Raw genomic sequence first — 19,067 nt, 5'->3', positions numbered from 1 at the left:
GTGTGCGTGCGGCCCATGGGCGTGCAACGCGTAGGGTGTTTGCGTTACGATTAAAGATCGTTTTGAATGTTTAATTTGAAAATTCCAGTTCACGTAATTTTAATTAATTTTAAAATTAATAATTTAAATTATTTTCTTGGATTTTAATTTTGAATATTGTAATTATAATAAATTTTATTTATTCTAATTATTTTACTAAAATTAAAATCATGAATTAATTTAAATAGGACTGAAATTAAATTAAACTTTTTGGATTCAATTATAAGTTTATATGAGCTTTAAATTTTAATTAAATTTGTATGTTTCCGGTTAGACTAGAAATACATTTTTATGTTTAAAATTAGTAAAGCATATAAATTTATTGGTTTAAGTGGGAGCGTATTTTAGTCATAAACTCTTGATTAGGTCTACAAATCCTTAAGGTTAAAACAACTTGATTAGAATTAATAAGGACTGAATAATTGGTAGATTATTGGTGCCCTTGATTAATTGCTGCAAATGTTTACGTGATGCATAATGTGTTTTACTAACCAGCTATGTGGGCCATTCATGATAATGAATGGGTGAATGGTATATATTGTATATGTACTGTTTTGCAGGTTATGAAGTGACTAGTATGGCCCAAATAGGATAGAAAATATGGTATGCGTACCATTAATTTGAATGTAATTGGTCTAAAGTACCAAAGTTATTTTTCAATTCAAATATGGTCTGCGAACCATCAAATAGTTGTAATTAGTTATAGCTTATCCTATTTGAAGAAAATGGTGCCTCCCACGGAGATTTTCAAGACGGACTTTGAAGTCAAAGCTTCAAGATGAAGTCGGGCCATACTAGATCACAAATATCTTATGCATGTTTTAAGTTATTTATTGTTTTAAATATGTCTTAAAATGCATGAGATCAAAAGCTTGATTATGTTGCATGATTAAGGATTTTAGTTCACTTAAAATCTAACCAACATAGTAAGAGCCTTAAGTTCCAAACTTAAAAATTGAGTTAAAAGGTGCCATGCCAAAATATACACTTGCTTGGATATCCTTTACATCAATCTAGTAATAGTTTTCGCTCAGCGAGGTGTTACTTATTGGTCCTAAAGGGGCAAGGTACACAAATAATTGTGAGTACATGTTAGTTTTGGTGAAACTCAACGATATAAGTAAGGAGTCCTTTTATGTCGTGGCAAAATCGATAGGTTTACCTAATAAGTTCTTAGACGTGCCTATCAACCAAGAGTAGTTTCTAGACTATTAGCAAAAGGCTTTTGCTTACCTAAAATGTTTTAGAATTGAGTCGACAAACTGTGCTTAATTCTTCAATGGTTTTAGGATCTTGGAATCATTTTATTCACACCTGCCGGAACACATAATTCGAATAAAATGCTAATAACTTGTTTGAATTGCATGGTTGCTTTAATTTCAAGTTATTATTCATGATAAATGTTTAGACTTTGCATGCTTCAATGTATGTTTTAATTATTGTTTATAATTAAATATCTTGCACTGCAATAAATCCTTTTAGAAAGGTAACAGTAAATTTCCTCGATTGGTAGTGAATCCAAGAACGATTCACGGAAAAGAGAGAAAGTGAGCAATTTAAAATGTACGTTTCTTATAGCGACTTTTATGGTTGTTTTCGAATATCAAAATCGAATGGCAAACCAATTGGTGCTTGTGAATTCAAAATACACTGTAGTTTTGAGATCATAAAGCATTGAGTTTAATACGCTCAGCTTTACCAATGGTTAACAACCTAATATCTTTGTCCATTTAATTCTCGAATGAGTCTAGTCCCTAGACATTCGAATAGATCGATGCTTAGAGAACTTTAGAAGCTTCTGGTAAGATCATCTAGTTGAAACAAAATATTCAACATAAATGGTAAAGAACCTTGTTGGTGACATTGGACATGTCTAACAAAGTATAAAAGTCAACACTAAAGAATTCAATTCTTAAGACTATAAAAGGGTACAAGAAATAGGAAAACAAAGGAACATATGAAAGGAATTTACGATTCCGTTTCTACCTATAAGTTTATGTTTAAAGAGGAGTGACCTAGCAATCAAACTTCCTTGGTATCATATACCGCTTGAGGTTCTTACTTCGGTAATAACTCAAACAATGGAAGCTAGGATACACTAATGACCTACAAGTGGGAAATGAAGCATGGCAATGCTACATTAGTTGTAGGGTCATCTAGTTTGTTTTAAGTCCTATCAAAGGTTGGAACTTAATGGCTATTTTGTTCCATAATCAGCATACCTAAATTTCTGCTTCAAACACAGAAAGACTCACATTCAGAAGAACAAAAACAATGCTTGTTTGTTTGTTTATTTGAATGAAATGGTCAATTACAGGTTGAGTCAATATGCTTGATTAAAACAAACAACTCTTTAAAGAACTTTACTAGGTTCAAATCAAACCCTTGATTTGAGTTCCACTAATCTTTGGCATTGTTGCTTAGACCATATCAACAAGTTAACATTCAAAAGCTCTATTTTAATGGACTTTTGAAAGTTCATTGATTTTAGATCAATTTAAGACGACTAGTCTTACTTGTTGAAAGTAACAAAAGATATGAACTATTGTTAGAACGCCTAGACAATAGAGTTCAAAGCTAAAGAAAGATTTTATGACTTTATTATTTCACATGGATTTGAGTGAATATAGGTTTATTTACTCAAATGTGATATAAGTTGAATCTGTTTGGCTAGTTCAAAGATTCAGAAGTATAAAATCCACTTGGCAAGAAATCATAAAGATCTAGGTTAGATCATGTTGATGATTACTTGAGACCAAATATGATCATCAATGATTGTGTGTTGTAATTTCACAATCTAGGTCCATAAGATATGGCATATCTTAGTTGGAATAATCGAAGTCAATTAGTACTTGATTCGATCAATGATGAATCATAAAGAATTTTCCTATAATTTCTAAAACAAAATGCTCAACTACCACCAAACTAAACCAAATTCGTCAAAGCTATTGAAAAGTAATTTCAGAATATCTTTTCGATAATATATATCTAGAGAGTTGCTAAACTCAGTGGGAGCTTAGTGTTTGTTATTCAACAAACTAAGGCCCAAGTATAGATATATGTTTCATTGTGATTTATTCAAATGAGACACAAGGGTATTGTTTCTACCACGAATTTTTGAGAACATAATGTTTGTTTGCTCGAAATAATGTCCTTTTGGAGATTCGTTTCCAAAATGACAAGTGGGAGAAAATAGACCTCGAAAGTCTTCGAGACGAACAACAAACATAAACGGACATTCCGGAGGCTTTTCGAAGTGCTTCAGAAAATCCGAACTTATTCTTTAAGGACTTTAGAAGTGGCTTTAAAGAATAGACATCTCTTAGAAGACTTTACAAGTGCTTCAAGGAGAACAGAATATTCAAAGGACTTTCAAGTGGCTATTTGATATTCTATTGTTTGATGTTCTATGCCCTAGTAGGCATAGAGTTCAAGTCACTGGAACTATGAATTCTTCTATTAGATAGTGAAGAAACATGGAGTTCAGGTCATTGAAGCTATGCGATTCTTCCATTAGATAGTGAAGAAACCTACAACTTGCAGTCAAACTATTATCATGTAGATTAATGAGTTTGTGACTTGTAAGAAAGCTATGACGAAACCCAGATTCCCTAAAATGGTTAGAGGCCATATATAGACTATATGTTTAATTGGTTAAAGGCCATAAAACATACTCAATGTTTTGATGACAAAATTGAAATTTTGTTGATTTGCAAGAATAGTTTCACACCTATTGGTTGCAAGTTTGTTTTAAGGATAAAAACCATCAAACATGGAATTGTGTTCACACACAAAGCTAGATTAGTTGCTAAAGGTTACAAGCAAATTCATGGCATGGATTGTGTTGAAACCTCATGCAAAATCGTAATGCTCAAGTCTATAATTCAAGCAATGATTGCATATTGGTACATATAGCAATTGGATGACAAAACGTATTCCTCAATCAAATGTTGGAATAAACTATGTACATGGTATGTCATAGGATTTGTGGATCCAAATAAATGCTTGAAAAAGAAAGCTAGCTTACGAAATCTAAGTACAGATTTAAGCAAGCAATTGGGAGTTGGAACTGTATTTTAGTGAAGCTAATAAGTATTTTAGTTTCATAAAATGTACATGATTCTTATAGATGTATAAGAAGTTTAGTGGGAGTACGTAAAACTTAATTGGTCCTATGTGTATCACACACATATCTCTATATTGTGAAATAACATTCAAATGCTAATGACTTAGATTTGAAATTATTCATCAATGATGGACCATGGCGAAACTTAGTACATACTGGGTATTAAGATCTATTTACAAAGATCTTATGATATTGTTTTGGATTAAGTAATGGCATTTACTAAATCAAACACGAAAGTCTCCATTGGAGATATTCGACCCATGTGAATAAATCTAAGTAAAGAATGTTTGAACTATGTATAAGCATTTACTAAGTTAAACATCAAAGAGTCTAAATGAGATTCTTAAACCTATATTATATGTCAAAGAATTTAGCTGGATTTAGTATCTACTGAAACTAGATAAGCTGAAGTTACATGAATAGAATTCAATTGGGAATTATTCTGCAAAAGAATTTATCATGTATGATATAATATGAGGATCGCCAAAAACGTATCGTATGACTTTAGGCATGACGAACATATACCAATCTCTATTGATCTAAGTGAAGATCAACTAGATTGAGATCAAGAATACTTATGGTACTTGAAAAGGTACATAGGAATAGTTCTTGATTCAAGGAAATAAAGATATGCTAAATATTGATGCTACACGCATAAACACTGGCAAAGGATCAAGCAAGACCCTTTGGAGTTAACCATTGATAAGGACGAGCTATAGAGCATCGTGTTTTGAAATGGCAACATGGATTGGAGACCATGAGTTGTTGCGTGGGAAATTAAAATATTAATTTCTATGTTCTAAGATACAGCTGGAAAGTCTTCCACATGTCTGTGAACTGCTTGGATAAGTAAATCCAAACAAAGCATCACTAGCAACCTAAACAGTTGAAGTAAAAGTACTTATTGCCTAAGAAGCAATAAAACAGAGTTGTTTATATTAATGAGTTCTTCATTGAACTTTGGTGGAACACATGTCTGCAAACTTGATGGCTCTTCATTGCAAAATGCGTAGAACCACCATCAAAGTAAGAAAGACTAGATCACATAATAAACAAACTCGAAAAGATCTTATCATCATATCTCGAAGAACATTCGATGAAAAGGATATTAAGATTGGCAAAGAATGATAACTAAACCTATGCAACAAGTGAGAAGCAACACTCACGTTGTAGCACTGGAAATCAAGCATAGCTTTGAATTCCATGAACTGTTTTAAAGATGGGTTTGAGGCCCATGGTTGTAAAACAATGGGGTTGAACATTTATCATATATGAAATGTATTTTCATATTCCATTTAATCTTGGTTTAGTATTAAATGATGAGTCCCTTCAAATTTGACGATATATTCAAGATAGACTGTCAGGACCAGTCCTGTGACTAAGAAATGTCTATCAAGTGAACTTGAATGTCAAAGGTTGAAAATGGTCCCTAGTCGGAGTTTTCTATAAAATTGGACGCATAGAAAACGTTAGACGATTAGAATGCAAGATGACTAGTAGTTCTGTTTCTTGAACTATGTGGACATGGCAATGTCATAATCATTTGCATAGATACTTACTTTGGGAAGACTAGTATCGGACAAGACCTATGAAACTTTACTGTAAGAGATGAAAATCTGTCATAAGTAAATTTCATTAAATTATTAGACACTAAATCCTCAATACATGAGTGATTTGAGATTACTTGTTTGAGAACTGGTTGCTTTGACGTTGACCAACCGTCGCACCGTAAAAGGAGGCTATAAAGGCAACGCTCAGGTAATCACCTATCAAACGAAGTCTAATCTCAAGATCGCAAGATTGGGATTGTCCTCCCATAAATCGGGATGAGATGCTTAAAAGTTGTACAAGGCCACTCGGAGAGCTAGAAACTGTGAAATGCATGGCCGTGCTCGGATGAATCATAGGCTATGATTATCTGTTTATTTGATCAGTTGAACTCTGAAACCGAGGAACACCTCTGGACATAATAAGGATGACAACTCTTACCTTATGTTCAAGAGCAAGCATCGAGCGACAAAGGAATTAGGAAATGCACACTTGTCCCTAAGGACAAGTGGGAGACTGAAGGAAATAATGCCCTTGGTCCAAGTATGCATTCTATGTTAAGTCTAATAAATGCGGTTCAGTATTAATTAACAAGTTAATAATTCAGTGAGATCAAGTGAGCTGAATGCCTAGCTAGAGGCCGCTTCAGTTCAAGTGGAATTAATGATATTAATCCACAGCTTACTCTTGACTGAACCCGTAGGGTCACACAAATAGTACGTAAACGGATCAAGTATTTAATGGCATTAAATACTCCATCTATGAATATTCGGAATCGACGGATCTTGGTTTCAGTGGGAGCTAAGATCGTCACAGGCAAGAAATGAATACTCCGGAAACGATGATATTGCCGGAAACGGAAATATGGATCGTATCGGAAATATAAATATTATCCAAGTCGTAGATGTTGCCGGAAACGGAAACATGGTACGTATCGGAAAATATTATCGGAAATGGAAATATTGCCAGAATCGGAAATATTGCCGGAAACGGAAATATTGTCAGAATCGGAAATATTACCGGAATCGGAAAATAATTCCGGAAACGGAAATATTAAATATTTGTTCGAAACGGAAATTAATTCCGGAATCGGAAATATTAAATATTGTTCGTATCGGAAATGAATTCCGGAATCGGAAAATTTAATCGGAAGCGCATCGTACGAATAAGAATCGGACGAGGCCTGCCGGACGAGGCCCAGCACGAAGCCAGGCCATCGCCCAGCAAGCCAAGCGCGCCGCACAAACAGCCACGCCAGGCCCAGCGCAAGGCCAGGGCCAGCAGGCTGCGCAGCGCGCACAGCGCGCACAGCACGCGCAGCGCGCAGCGCGCGCGGGCGCTGCGTGGGCTGCTGCTCGCGCGCACGCATGGGGCCCATCGAGGCAGCCGTGCGTGTGTGTGCAAGTGTTTGTGTTCGTGCACGTTTCCTAAAACATGCAGAGTTCGGTTAATGATTAAATTCCTAATTCTATTTGATAAATTAATTAAATTAGAGTTCTTGTAGGATTCTAGGTTTAATTAATTTGTATCTGAATAGGATTACGATTCCCTTTCCATACCCCTATAAATATGAGGCTAGGGCTCACAATTTATAACAAGTTTTCAAAGTATTCAAAGTGAGTTTTTGAGAGAAAATTCAGTCACACATTTGCCTATAAAGTGCCGAAAATAATAGTACCTTAAGGGCGATTCTAGTTGGTCAATCTTAAGGCGGATCCGGACGTGCTGTGGACTATCTACGGAGGGACGACACTTGGAGTCCTAAAGACTTGTTCTTGTTCGGTTCGGGCGCAGTTAGGGAAGGCACGCAACAAAGAGTATGCATCTAAACTATGCTAAATGATTATGTGTAAATAATATGTTTTCCTGGCTTTATGGTTTTTCCGCATGATTTATGAATTGTCATATGTATCATAACCTAACACAATTGTTTCACACCTATCACATTTTAAATATTTTCTCGAAGTACACTGTTGTTATACAAACTTTTAGGTAAAGACCGCCTTGATGGCAATCAAGCTGCCACGTGGTTAGTGACATCAGCTTAAAAAAAATCGAAAATATATAATCCTTTTATTCTCACGCATTTTCTCTCTCTTCCTCATTTCATCATATTGAAGGTAGGGTTTTTTCTCCCTCCTCCCTCCTCCCATCACATTTTCTCTCTGTTCCTCCCCATAGAAGTGGCGACGGCAATGGCGGCGAGACAATGTTAGGGTTTCGCAGCGAGAGAGGAAGGAGAAGAGCGACGTCGAATCTGGTGGCCGACGAGTGGCGGTGAAGGAAGGAGATCGCGCGAGGCGGCAAGGCAATCTAGTGGCCGACGAGCAGCGACGAAGGAAGGAGATGCAGCGGCGAAGGAAGGAGATCGTGCGATGATTGTAAGTTCGATTTCCGAATTCGATGATTGTAAAATCTCATTTTCATGAATTAGTATGGTTTTTTTCTTTTGATTTTAATTTTTTTGGGCTTTGTTGCACTGCTGGTTGTTGCTGCGATGTTGGAGGATTTTACGCGGTTGACGGTGGAGATGGTGGTGGAGCAGCGCTTTGACTGGTGGTTTGGTCGTTGTTGTGGTTGCTCCTCTACTCTGGTCGTGGTCTGGTGGCTAGCTTGAGGCGCTAGGCTTGTCATTCCGGTGGCTGCTTTGTTGGTGCTCCTGCTGCCGTGTTGCTAGGCGTGGAGAGGAGTGAGACAGGGCAGGGTGGAAAAATAGCAGAGAAATGTAATTTAATTTTCAAATTTGTATTGTAAATGTAAACACTTTTATTCATTTATATTAGTCAAGATTAAATTGGTTTTAGTTAAGAATAAGTTAATTTTAGTTACGTTTTTGTTATATTTAGTTAAGACTATTTTCGTTTTAGTTAAACATAATCTTGTTTTAGCTATAATTAAATTTGTATTAGTTTGAAATAATTAGTTCGGAATTTGTTCGTTTTAGTTAAGATTTTTTTAAGTTTTAGTTACGATTTTCTTGGTTTTAGTTAAGGTTCTTTGAGTTTTAGTTACGTATTTTTTAGTTTCAATTCAGGGCTTTAGTTATAATTTTATGGGGTTTAGTTACGATTTTATGAGTTTTAGTATATATTTTTAACTAATTAGTTAAGCAATATAACCAATTAGTTAAGCACGGGAATCAATTAGTGAAGCATGGGAACCAATTAGTGAAACACTGGAATCAGCTAGTTAAGCACCGAAACTAATTAGTTAACCACCGAAATAAATTAGTTAAGTCTGAAAATCAATTAGTTTAGCAACAAAATCAATTAATTATGCAACGGAACCAATTGGTTAAGCGCTGAACCAAATAGTTAAGCAATGAAACCAATTAGTTAAGCATTGGAACTAATTAGTTAAGATTTTATGAGTTTTAGTTAATAATAAGTTTGTTTAAAATAATAACTATTCGACTCATAAGTTTAACTATTTGTCTTTATATAATTTTCGAAGAAAAAAAATGTCGAAAATAAATTTTAAGCCTTATATTGAATTAGTTAAGCTTGAAATCCAATTAGTTAAGCCAGAAGTCTAATTAGTTAAGTTAAAAGTCCAATTAGTTAAGGCCGGAAAAAAATTTTGAAAATATTTTTTGAATTTTTTTTTAAAAAAGTTTGAAAAACGATGACGTCAGCACGCGCCACGAGACTGCCAACAAAGCTGTCAATAAGGCGGTCTTCTTTGTGAGGCGGTCTCACACTAAAGTTTGTCCTGTTGTTACAAAAACAAATAAAGGGGTTTATCTGGGGTTTTCCGGAGGGAACAGTTTACAGTTGTAATTGTGAGAAAGACGAGAGAGTAAGCGAATCATGGCGGCGATAGGAGCAGCACCAGTTATCAACACCGCTGGAAACGCCGGAACAATGGTGGTGGAGTGGCATCAGCGACCTCCTAACCCCAAAAATCCCATTGTGTTCTTCGACATCACCATCGGTTCGATTCCTGCTGGTCGCATCAAAATGGAACTTTTCGCCGATATTGCCCCCAAAACCGCCGAGAATTTTAGGTCATCTACATTCCATCTTTTGCAATTTTGTGCTTTACAAGTTATGTTAATATTTTTCTGTTCTTGCGGTTTGTGCTGAGTTAATTTAGGTCACCTACGAAGTACTTAACAGTTACTTTATCCTTACTACTTAATGGGGGGAGTTCCATAGATTTTACTTCGTATATCGTATGATCAATTACAAAACATAGGACTTTTGCAACTGATTCATCCTTTTGAAGTTAATAGAAGTAAAGCTAAACAATAATTCGAATTGTGAGCTAATGGATTTAAATAAGTTCCTAAAAGTGGAAATGTTGACGCTGAATATCGACCAGCAAGTGATTTGTCACTAGATCCCTACGCTATACCATTTGGGAAAATGAATTTGTTCATCCATAGCTCTGACTAATCTCCCAGTTTGCAGGCAATAATTAAATGTGGTAGTGGTAGTGGTCATGAGTTTATATGTAATTTTGCAAGATAACATGGCAATATCACGGTAATGCTCGACCACTCTCAAATATCTCTTGCTCTTCACAAACTTTTGTTACCACTCAATACTACGTGTCTACGTCTAAAGTGGTAATGGATGGTTAAAGCATCTATGTAGAAAAAATGTGTGGTGTATGGAGTTGCATTATCATGACTGACGAGTCTATGAGCATTTGGAACTCCCGATAGAACTAATCTTCTTAAATTAGATTTAACTGTATTACCATTATCGCTATTTATCAACCATAAGGGCAATGTTTAGAAAAAGACACACAATGTGTGTATGTTGTTGTGAGACTTGTAAGTTATAAGTTATAACTGTTATTTTTCTATAGTTGTGTGGGAGGTTAGTGGGTTCATGAAATTTAAGTGTAGGACTTCCTCAATAGGAAAATTTGCCAACTACTATCTACTTCCTCCAATACAAAATAGTTACAACACTTTGTTTTTTGCACTATTCACATAATCTACTTTGTTTATTTTTTATGATCTATATTTTAGGAAGACATATTCATGTTGGATCTTATTAGATTCGTCTTAATGTATATTTTGCGAAAATCAATTTTTATAATTTTTTACTTATCGGTAATTAAATATATTAATTGTTCAAGATATGCATTGGCAAGCGTGAACAGTAAAGTGTTGTAACTAAAAAGAATTGGAGAAAGTACTTTATAAGCCACTTTGTCACTTCCTGTATTAAGGAAAAAAAGTTAGTCAATTATTATCTAAAAAACCTTCCTATGATTACTATTGTTATCCAAGTCAACATTACGACCAATTTTAGCCGGAATATGACGTCATAATTGCGTACAATAGCGATAATTTGCTCCAAATTCACCGATCTAAGAGAACTACCGATAACTCTGGTTACATATCAATGGGGTTTTTAATTTTCTTTTTTGTTTTTGTTACTTGTCAACCTAAATAATTTTATGGCATCATATCCAGAATGTTGACATAGGTAGGAAGAACAATTTTTGGAAGGTGTAATAGGTAGTTGTTGACAACTTTTTTTTTTCTTTTTTCTTTTTTTCTATGTAGTAAGTGACATAGTGACAACTAACCTGGGTAGTAATTGACAAATGTTCCTCCTCATTAATAACGTCTTTGTTGACTACGAAACTAAAACTCTGTAATTTTAGTTCGGTTTCAGTTGGTGGTTTGTTTTGTGTTAAATGATTAACAAGCGAGGTCTTTGTTCCATTCCCTCACGTCTTTTAGTCAAATGTCACTTTTGTCATCGAGGGAGTTGCTTTGATTCGTGTCCTTAGTTTAAAAAGGCTCTAGGCGCACTAAGGCGCACAAGGGCCATGGAGCCTAGGCGCAAGGCTCAGCCGCGCGCCTTTTGGATATAAGGCGCACATAATTTTCTAATAAACCTTAAAATTTGGTATAGAAAAAAATTAACACAATTTACACTCAAAACAACATATTTCTATTGGAGTGCCATATTTTCTTATCGGTTCATAAGCATTGCGTGATCGGGTTGATGGAGTGCTAGAATTAGAACCTTCCATGGTAATTACAAGCTGGAAATATGAAAATTAACTCATTTTATGCTACTTCCACTACCCAAAAAGTTTAGGTTGTAGAGATATGACCGTTGATAGGTCACATGGGGTGTGTTTAACTGTTTATATCATTAAAAAAGAAAAAAAAAGTAAATAAAAGATCCACGTCATCTTACTGCGCCTGAAGACTGAACTCATTTTAGCGAGGTCTTTGTTCCATTCCCTCACGTCTTTTAGTCAAATGTCACTTTTGTCATCGAGGGAGCTGCTTTGATTCTTGTCCTTAGTTTAAAAAGGCTCTAGGCGCACTAAGGCGCACAAGGGCCATGGAGCCTAGGCGCAAGGCTCAGGCGCGTGCCTTTTGGATACAAGGCGCACATAATTTTCTAATAAACCTTAAAATTTGGTATAGAAAAAAATTAACACAATTTACACTCAAAACAACATATTTCTATTGGAGTGCCATATTTTCTTACCGGTTCATAAGCATTGCGTGATCGGGTTGATGGAGTGCTAGAATTAGAACCTTCCATGGTAATTACAAGCTGGAAATATGAAAATTAACTCATTTTATGCTACTTCCACTACCCAAAAAGCTAAGGTTGTAGAGATATGACCGTTGATAGGTCACATGGGGTGTGTTTATATCATTAAAAAAGAAAAAAAAAATGTAAATAAAAGATCCACGTCATCTTACTGCGCCTGAAGACTGAAGGCGCACAAGGCGCTGCGCCTTGCGCCTTACCTAAGGCGCACAAAGGCGCGCGCCTGGATGACATCAGTGAGCCTGGAGAGCTCAAGGCGCCGGAGGCTGAGCCTAGGTGAGCGTTGTGCTAAGGCGCGCTTTTTTAAACTAAGTTCTTGTCTGACTGATTCTGAGTTCTGCCTTCTCCATGATTTTTATGTATAAGTATTGTGTTTACTTACTGTATCTTTATATTTAAAACTTAAAAGCATGTGCTGCCGTAATTTCTAGGAGCATAGTTTGCTGGTACTTGTTGCAATGTAACGTCTCTGATCATATTTCATTCCTTGATTTGCAGGCAGTTCTGTACAGGAGAATACAGGTATTTTCTGATAGATTTTATTAATGCATATCAAAATTTGACCTCGTTTCTCTGGGGTGCGGGTACTAATGAAAGGATACCGCCCTTGGAAATGTGATTTGATTACTCCAGCATTTCTTACACTTTCTGATTTTATTCAATATCTGCCTGCATTGTTTGTTTGTGTTGGCAGGAAAAATGGATTGCCTGTTGGATACAAGGGATGTCAGTTCCACAGAGTGATCAAGGATTTTATGATTCAAACTGGGGATTTTCTGAAGGTCTGTCAGCTTCTTGGGTCATTAAAGCATTGATTAGAAATTTAGATGCAACACACGCACAACACACACACACACACACACACACACACACACACACACACACACACACACACAGAAGGGTGGGCAGATCAATGAATTATAGATGTAGCCAATGACTTCTATGGTTATAAAAATGGACAGAGTAGTAGCCCTGTGGTAGTTTGTATGAGGGGCATTAATATTGATGGTAGATAACTATTATTATTTTGGTATAAAAGACTAAAATCTTGGAGAAAAAAGTGTTTTTCACCAATGAGTTTGTTGCTTTCAGGTTGCTTTTAATTTCTAGTCTCTTTTATTTTTTTAATGCTGAAAAAGAAAATTTGTTCATATAGAGTAAGAATGAAGTTATCTAGTGGTCGTCTATGTGATGCAGTCTGGGCATCTTTTATGTCCTCTATTGAATTTATGAATAGCTACCATCTAGTTGCACAAACCAAATTTAAAGGTTGTTCTGACTCCCTGTTGATTATGGCGTATCGTATGAGGAGCTAGCTAATTGAATATTGTTTGTTCTTTACGCTATACATTCACATGATAGCAGAATGACCTGTTGTGCATTTTGTATATTGAACAAGCATACCAAGGGTTAAGAACTGGGATTCTTTCTATTGATAGACAAATTTGGCTCTGACCACATTTTCTTGCTAGGCGAGACAGAGCGATATACATCGAATTTTCTAGTGTAGTTAGTTCAGTATTACACTTCCATTTTAAGAATGGTTTGGCTTGAGATTTTGCGAGTCACATTTTTGTCTCTTTACCCATTTAAAGTGCACCACTTTAGCAACCTCGATTTAAGGTTTATTTTGGTTGTTGGATCCGAAGTTATTAGTTATCAATTACTGGATAACTTTAAATTGTACACAATCTCTGTGCGAAGATTATATTGCAACTAGCATGGGGAATTTCTGTTATTTTCTTAAGTAAACTTTAAATGTGAGACCCTTTTTATTGGAGAATGGTGTAATTTCTCTTCTTTGGCTATAATATGTCTCCTTTAAATCTTGTGAAGTCTCATTGACGTTAGCTATGCTGAAGTCAATAGTATCTTTCTTTTCCTCTCCTCCTATTGGGGCTGACATTTTTTTATTTTTCGTAGGGTGATGGTAGTGGGTGTGTTTCTATCTACGGGACAAAGTTTGAGGATGAAAATTTCATTGCAAAACACACTGGTCCTGGGTTGTTGTCAATGGTATTAATCTCATTTTCTTCTTTTAAGCTTTTGTGGATGTCAATTATTCTCTTTCTAAGTTATCATCATTAAAGAAATATCAAATGTCTTTAGATGATCTCTATGTTACCAGTGACATGCATGTTCTACTGGATATTTCCTAGCTCCTTGACAGTCTAATTTCACTTGATCATTTGAGATACATGTTATAAAATTTGGGTTGGTTAGTTCATGGTGTATTTCAATTTATATCTTCTACAATGTTGTTCCGTTACTAAATTGTATTTTGATTTAGGAGCGTAGGAATGTAGGATTGGGGATGAATGGATGGGTGTTTTGTATAAGAATGTTTTTTATATCCTCGCAAGACCCTACGTACAGCATTTAGTAGGACATGCTCATAGACTTATAGCAGTGACTCATTTTGACTTCTTAGAGCATCAATTGTAGGCTCACTCTTAAATTGCCCCCTCTTAATCTCTCTCCTTATGCACTTCATCACCACCTCTTAATAAGAGTTAGCTACAAAAAAAATCAAGAAATAAACTACCTCTTAAACACTACCTCTTATATAGTTTTTTAATATTTTAAATTTTATTTTTAATACAAAAAGCAACCAAAATACTCCACAGTCCTCCACATCACCCCCTCTTATTTCTAAGAGCTACCTCTTATTTAGAGGATGTCTCAATCAACCTCTAAAGAAGAGGTAGCTAAGAGTTGGCTCTTTTTTGTTAAGAGCTAACTCTTAAATTTTCTCACTCCTTAAGAGTAAGCTAAGAGTGTGCTAGTATTGATGCTCTTATTGATGTATCAGTTTTGGTGTCAGGAGAGGGGACGGGAGACAAACTGATTAGTTCCTATATTTCTTTTCTATAAATCTTTTCATTTGTGGGTGTATGTTGGTGGATGGGTGGGCGGCTGTTATGGTAGTGTGAATTGGTGATGGTGCTACTTAGAGATTAAAATACTCTTTGATATTCCAGGGTGCGCCTTTCTTATAGAAACGGAATCTCATCTACTGTGTCTTGTATGATTCAGGGAGCTGGCTTCTGCTATTGTTTCTTCATTTACTATAGTGCTTCAAAATTTATGTTATTTATTTGTCTGCACCATCAATAGAATCTTTGGGTGTGAAGTCTTTTAAAATGTTTAATTCCTATTGAACAGTAAATATGTGTAAATTTTAGGTTTGGAACTTTGAAAAATACTAGTTTTTTCTTAGCCAATACACCAGATTGATTTCCATAGCTATCAGGCCAATCAGGCTTTTGTGGTTCTCGTATAATGCATGTTTTAGCTAGTATTGTCCCCCTGTACCATTTGAAGCTTGGACCTGGTTATGCAATAACCCGAGTCCCTTCTTCTGCAGAGCACCCTGTCTTGTCTGTGTATAACTTCAGTGTCATGTACTCGTTTTGCTTACTAATTACTGTATTTTTGGGTTTTGTTAGGGCAGACACTATCCTCTTTGATGCTACTCTACTGTTTACTTTTTATTCTACATCACTAATTCACTCAGTATATTTTTTTTTTAATTCATTGTTAATTTTACCTTTGCTGCAGGCAAATAGTGGACCAGGGACTAATGGATGCCAGGTAATATTCATGTGCCCTATTTCTTCTGTTGCACTCCTTGTAGTATGATATACTAAATGCCTCTCGTGGAGTTGCATGTGAAATATGAAAGAGGGGATCAAAGGCTTCTTGAGTTGCAAAATTATTTTTGCCCATGGATATGTTTAATGAGCCTTTTTTTTAATGTTTTTCTTAATAATGGACAACTTTTGTTAGCCATCACTAGATATTGGCATACTGCAGGTATAATGTGAGCTGAATTGAAAGATGGCCTGGGTTCTTTTTACATGATTATCAATAGTAAATTGGATGTGTAGTTCAGGGAGTGTGAAAGCACAAAAATGTGTAACCCTGCTTTAAATATTTGTAATTTCTTCAACTTTGTCTTTATTCCACGTAAGAATACTTCTGAAACCCTTGAACGCTCAGATATTACAGGACATAACATTTACACGTTGGACACACCCAGTTATTCAAAATAGTTGTTAGAGAAGAAAAAAAGGGGATTAGTTTGATATGACCTTTGGACAATCTGGTCTATGCATTTGACGTGGACAATTGCATTCAAATCCATGAAGCGCTACTAGAATAGCTTAGTTTTGGTCATCCTTTTCCTCTGTGATGTGCCATGGAGGATATATATATGAGACACACTTTGTTTTCTGCACAGTTAAATGGAACCATCACCTCCTGCTTCCAATGCTTTTTTTGATCTGGTTGATCGTTTCTAGTCAAGTTCCTGTTACTTTAATAAGCATATCGTTTTCCATGGAGGTTCACTTTCAAGTGTCATCCTTGAGTGACCATATCTTTCTCTTTTCTATTTTTCCTGCTGAGCAGCTGAATTGATTTGAACTATTTTTTTTGTTGCAGTTCTTTGTTACCTGTGCAAAATGTGATTGGCTTGACAATAAGCATGTGGTATTTGGGGTAAGCGTCCTGCTCCTTAAAGTCTTAAACCCCTAATCTTACTTTGTACTTGCGGAATTATACCACTAGATAAGTTGGGTAAATCAGTGATTATGGCAGTATGGCACATCAGTCAATGTTTCAACAGTTTAACTTTTAACTCAAATTTCAATCATCCTTTTGTCAGTCAGCCTGCATGCTGCCTTATGCTAGAAATCAAGTGTTCAGATTCAAGAAAAGATGAAGCCTATGTTTTATAAACTTCTGCAACTGTTGAACTTGAATATGTTACTGTGTAAGGGATTTGGGCTTAATTCAATCAGTGTCCATTAACTGTGGCCATCAGTGTGATATTTGTTTTCATGGTGAATCTTTTTAAAGCCTTAACTGATGTAGCGGTTTCCATGTTCTTTGAGTTGTGGTTTTCCAAGTGAATATAATCTTTAGAAACATATTCCATTCTAGTTTGTGCATGCAGCTTTTTATGAGTTTGGACTTGCCTCCTAGGTTTGTAATTCTTGATCTCCTCTCTGAGGGTACTTGGCAGTTAGCACCCCTTTCCTCTTCTGCTTATTCGTGTTTCTTTCTTTTCCGTCAGGGGAAAAGCACTGCTTTGTGCTTTACAAGTTTAAATAATGTCTTTAGCTCTATGCTTTTCTTAGTAATATCGTTGATGAACTGAATGATTTTCTTGCAGAGAGTGCTAGGAGATGGTCTTTTGGTTGTCAGGAAAATTGAGAATGTAGCCACAGGACCAAACAACCGCCCTAAACTTCCAATTGCTATCTCTGAATGTGGGGAAATGTAGAAAATTGGAGTTTAATAGCTGGCTATGGTCATCTCAATCATCTGCTGACTTGGATGTGTGCTTGTGTTTATAGAAAAAGAGGAAAATCATTCAAATTGAAGATGTTTAAAAAACAGGATTCATGACTCAGGCCTACGGGAGAATCTAATGCCCCCCTTGCAAGTTGCGATTGTCTGTCAGGATTAGGGTCACTTAGGCATTCAGTATAAATATCTTGCTAATCTTTGTTGTAAAACATTACTGTTTACTTTCTGACCTGTGTAAGAACGAATGCTAGAAGTTGTGTTTTGTAGTTCTTACTGTCCTGCTGAAAAAGGAGAAAGCAATTATAGAGTGATTTCTGTCCAACATATAACCAAAATTGAAACACTTGTGCGTCGTTTGATTGTTTCAGCCACGGCCTCCTTGTTCAGCTGTGTAATATACAGGATCAGTGCACCGGAGACTGTAGCAAGGGCTTATGCTGGAGGTGAAAAAAATGACTTGTAAATTTAAAATGTCAACCGACTAACATTGGCTATTGTTAGCATCTCGTACACTTGACAAGTTTTGTCTTGTGATGTTGCAGACTATGCCTTTGTATACTTACTAGGTTAGGTCCGGTTGTTAGTTAAAATGACCAATTACTCCAGTTATAAAGTGTAAAAATTATAAAGCTTAAGGATTTAGGAAAAAAAATATTTCAGTTGAAAATAAAAGAAAACAAAAGCTTTCTTGTCTGACTGTTTGACAGCCACATGCCTGTCAGACGATCGATTTCCCCACGCGCAGGTATATATATATATAGATAGATAGAGAGAGGGGAACACTTTTCTTAAGAACACTCTTTGGACTGTAGGATCAAATCAAATCAAATCTAACCACCGAGATTTATTGTCCTTGTAATGGCATTTTCGTAATTTTAATAAACAAATACCCCTATTTTCTTCTTCACGCTAATTTTTTTCATCATTTCAAAATTTTCCCCATCTCTCCAATTCCCCTCTCTCTCTAAATCTAACCACCAACATCCGACGATTGCCGCTCGCCTTTCGTCGGTTGCCGCTCGCCTGTCCTTGGTCGCCGCTCGTATCTCGCGGTTGTGGCGGCGGTTGTTCTCTCTCTCTCTCCCCATTTCCTCTCTCTTTCTTCCCTTTTCGAACACCACCAACATCCGGCCACCGCTCGTAGCCACCACCAACATCCGGCTCGTCGCTGCTCTCTGATCGCCGCTCGCCGCTGCTCTCTGATCGCCGCTCGCCACCGCTCTATGATCTCCGCTCGCCGCCGCTCGCTGCTCGCAGCAATTCTAATCGCCGGTCGTCGAACCAGAAATCGAACCAAAAACTGAACAACATCGTGGAGATCGAACGAAATGGAACCAGAAATCGTCGATGCCTTCCTCGCTTAATCTATGAAATTGATGATAATTGATTTCATTCTTAATCGAACCAAAATTAATTTCATTTTTTTAATCAGAGAACCTACATTGGTTCGATTTTTGTTCGTTGGTGTGGTTAGCGAAATCGGTGTTGGTGGCAGTGAT

General features: G+C 36.2%; 1 protein-coding gene and 1 long non-coding RNA gene across 3 annotated transcripts; both read left to right on the top strand.

Moving 5' to 3' along the window:
* Positions 1–7,562: 7,562 nt before the first annotated feature.
* LOC110797693 (uncharacterized) lies at positions 7,563–8,527 on the top strand. The gene is made up of 2 exons (XR_002535915.2): positions 7,563–8,094; positions 8,220–8,527. It is a non-coding gene; the product is annotated as an uncharacterized lncRNA (long non-coding RNA).
* A 924-nt stretch (positions 8,528–9,451) lies between these two features.
* LOC110797699 (peptidyl-prolyl cis-trans isomerase CYP22) lies at positions 9,452–17,879 on the top strand. Of its 2 annotated transcripts, XM_022002802.2 has the most exons (7): positions 9,454–9,719; positions 12,751–12,774; positions 12,947–13,034; positions 14,176–14,268; positions 15,814–15,846; positions 16,699–16,755; positions 17,432–17,879. In XM_022002802.2, the coding sequence occupies exons 1-7, from the start codon at positions 9,523–9,525 to the stop codon at positions 17,540–17,542; spliced, it is 603 nt and encodes a 200-aa protein (XP_021858494.1). In that variant the 5' UTR covers positions 9,454–9,522; the 3' UTR covers positions 17,543–17,879. The 2 variants fall into 2 exon arrangements, with proteins under 2 accessions (XP_021858495.1, XP_021858494.1); XM_022002803.2 differs by lacking the exon at positions 14,176–14,268 and having other exon boundaries at positions 9,452–9,719.
* Positions 17,880–19,067: the final 1,188 nt, after the last annotated feature.

The sequence above is a fragment of the Spinacia oleracea genome, chromosome 1 (genome assembly GCF_020520425.1).
Source record: "Spinacia oleracea cultivar Varoflay chromosome 1, BTI_SOV_V1, whole genome shotgun sequence".
NCBI lineage: Eukaryota > Viridiplantae > Streptophyta > Magnoliopsida > Caryophyllales > Amaranthaceae > Spinacia > Spinacia oleracea.
This window is presented reverse-complemented; position numbering and strand designations above follow the sequence as displayed.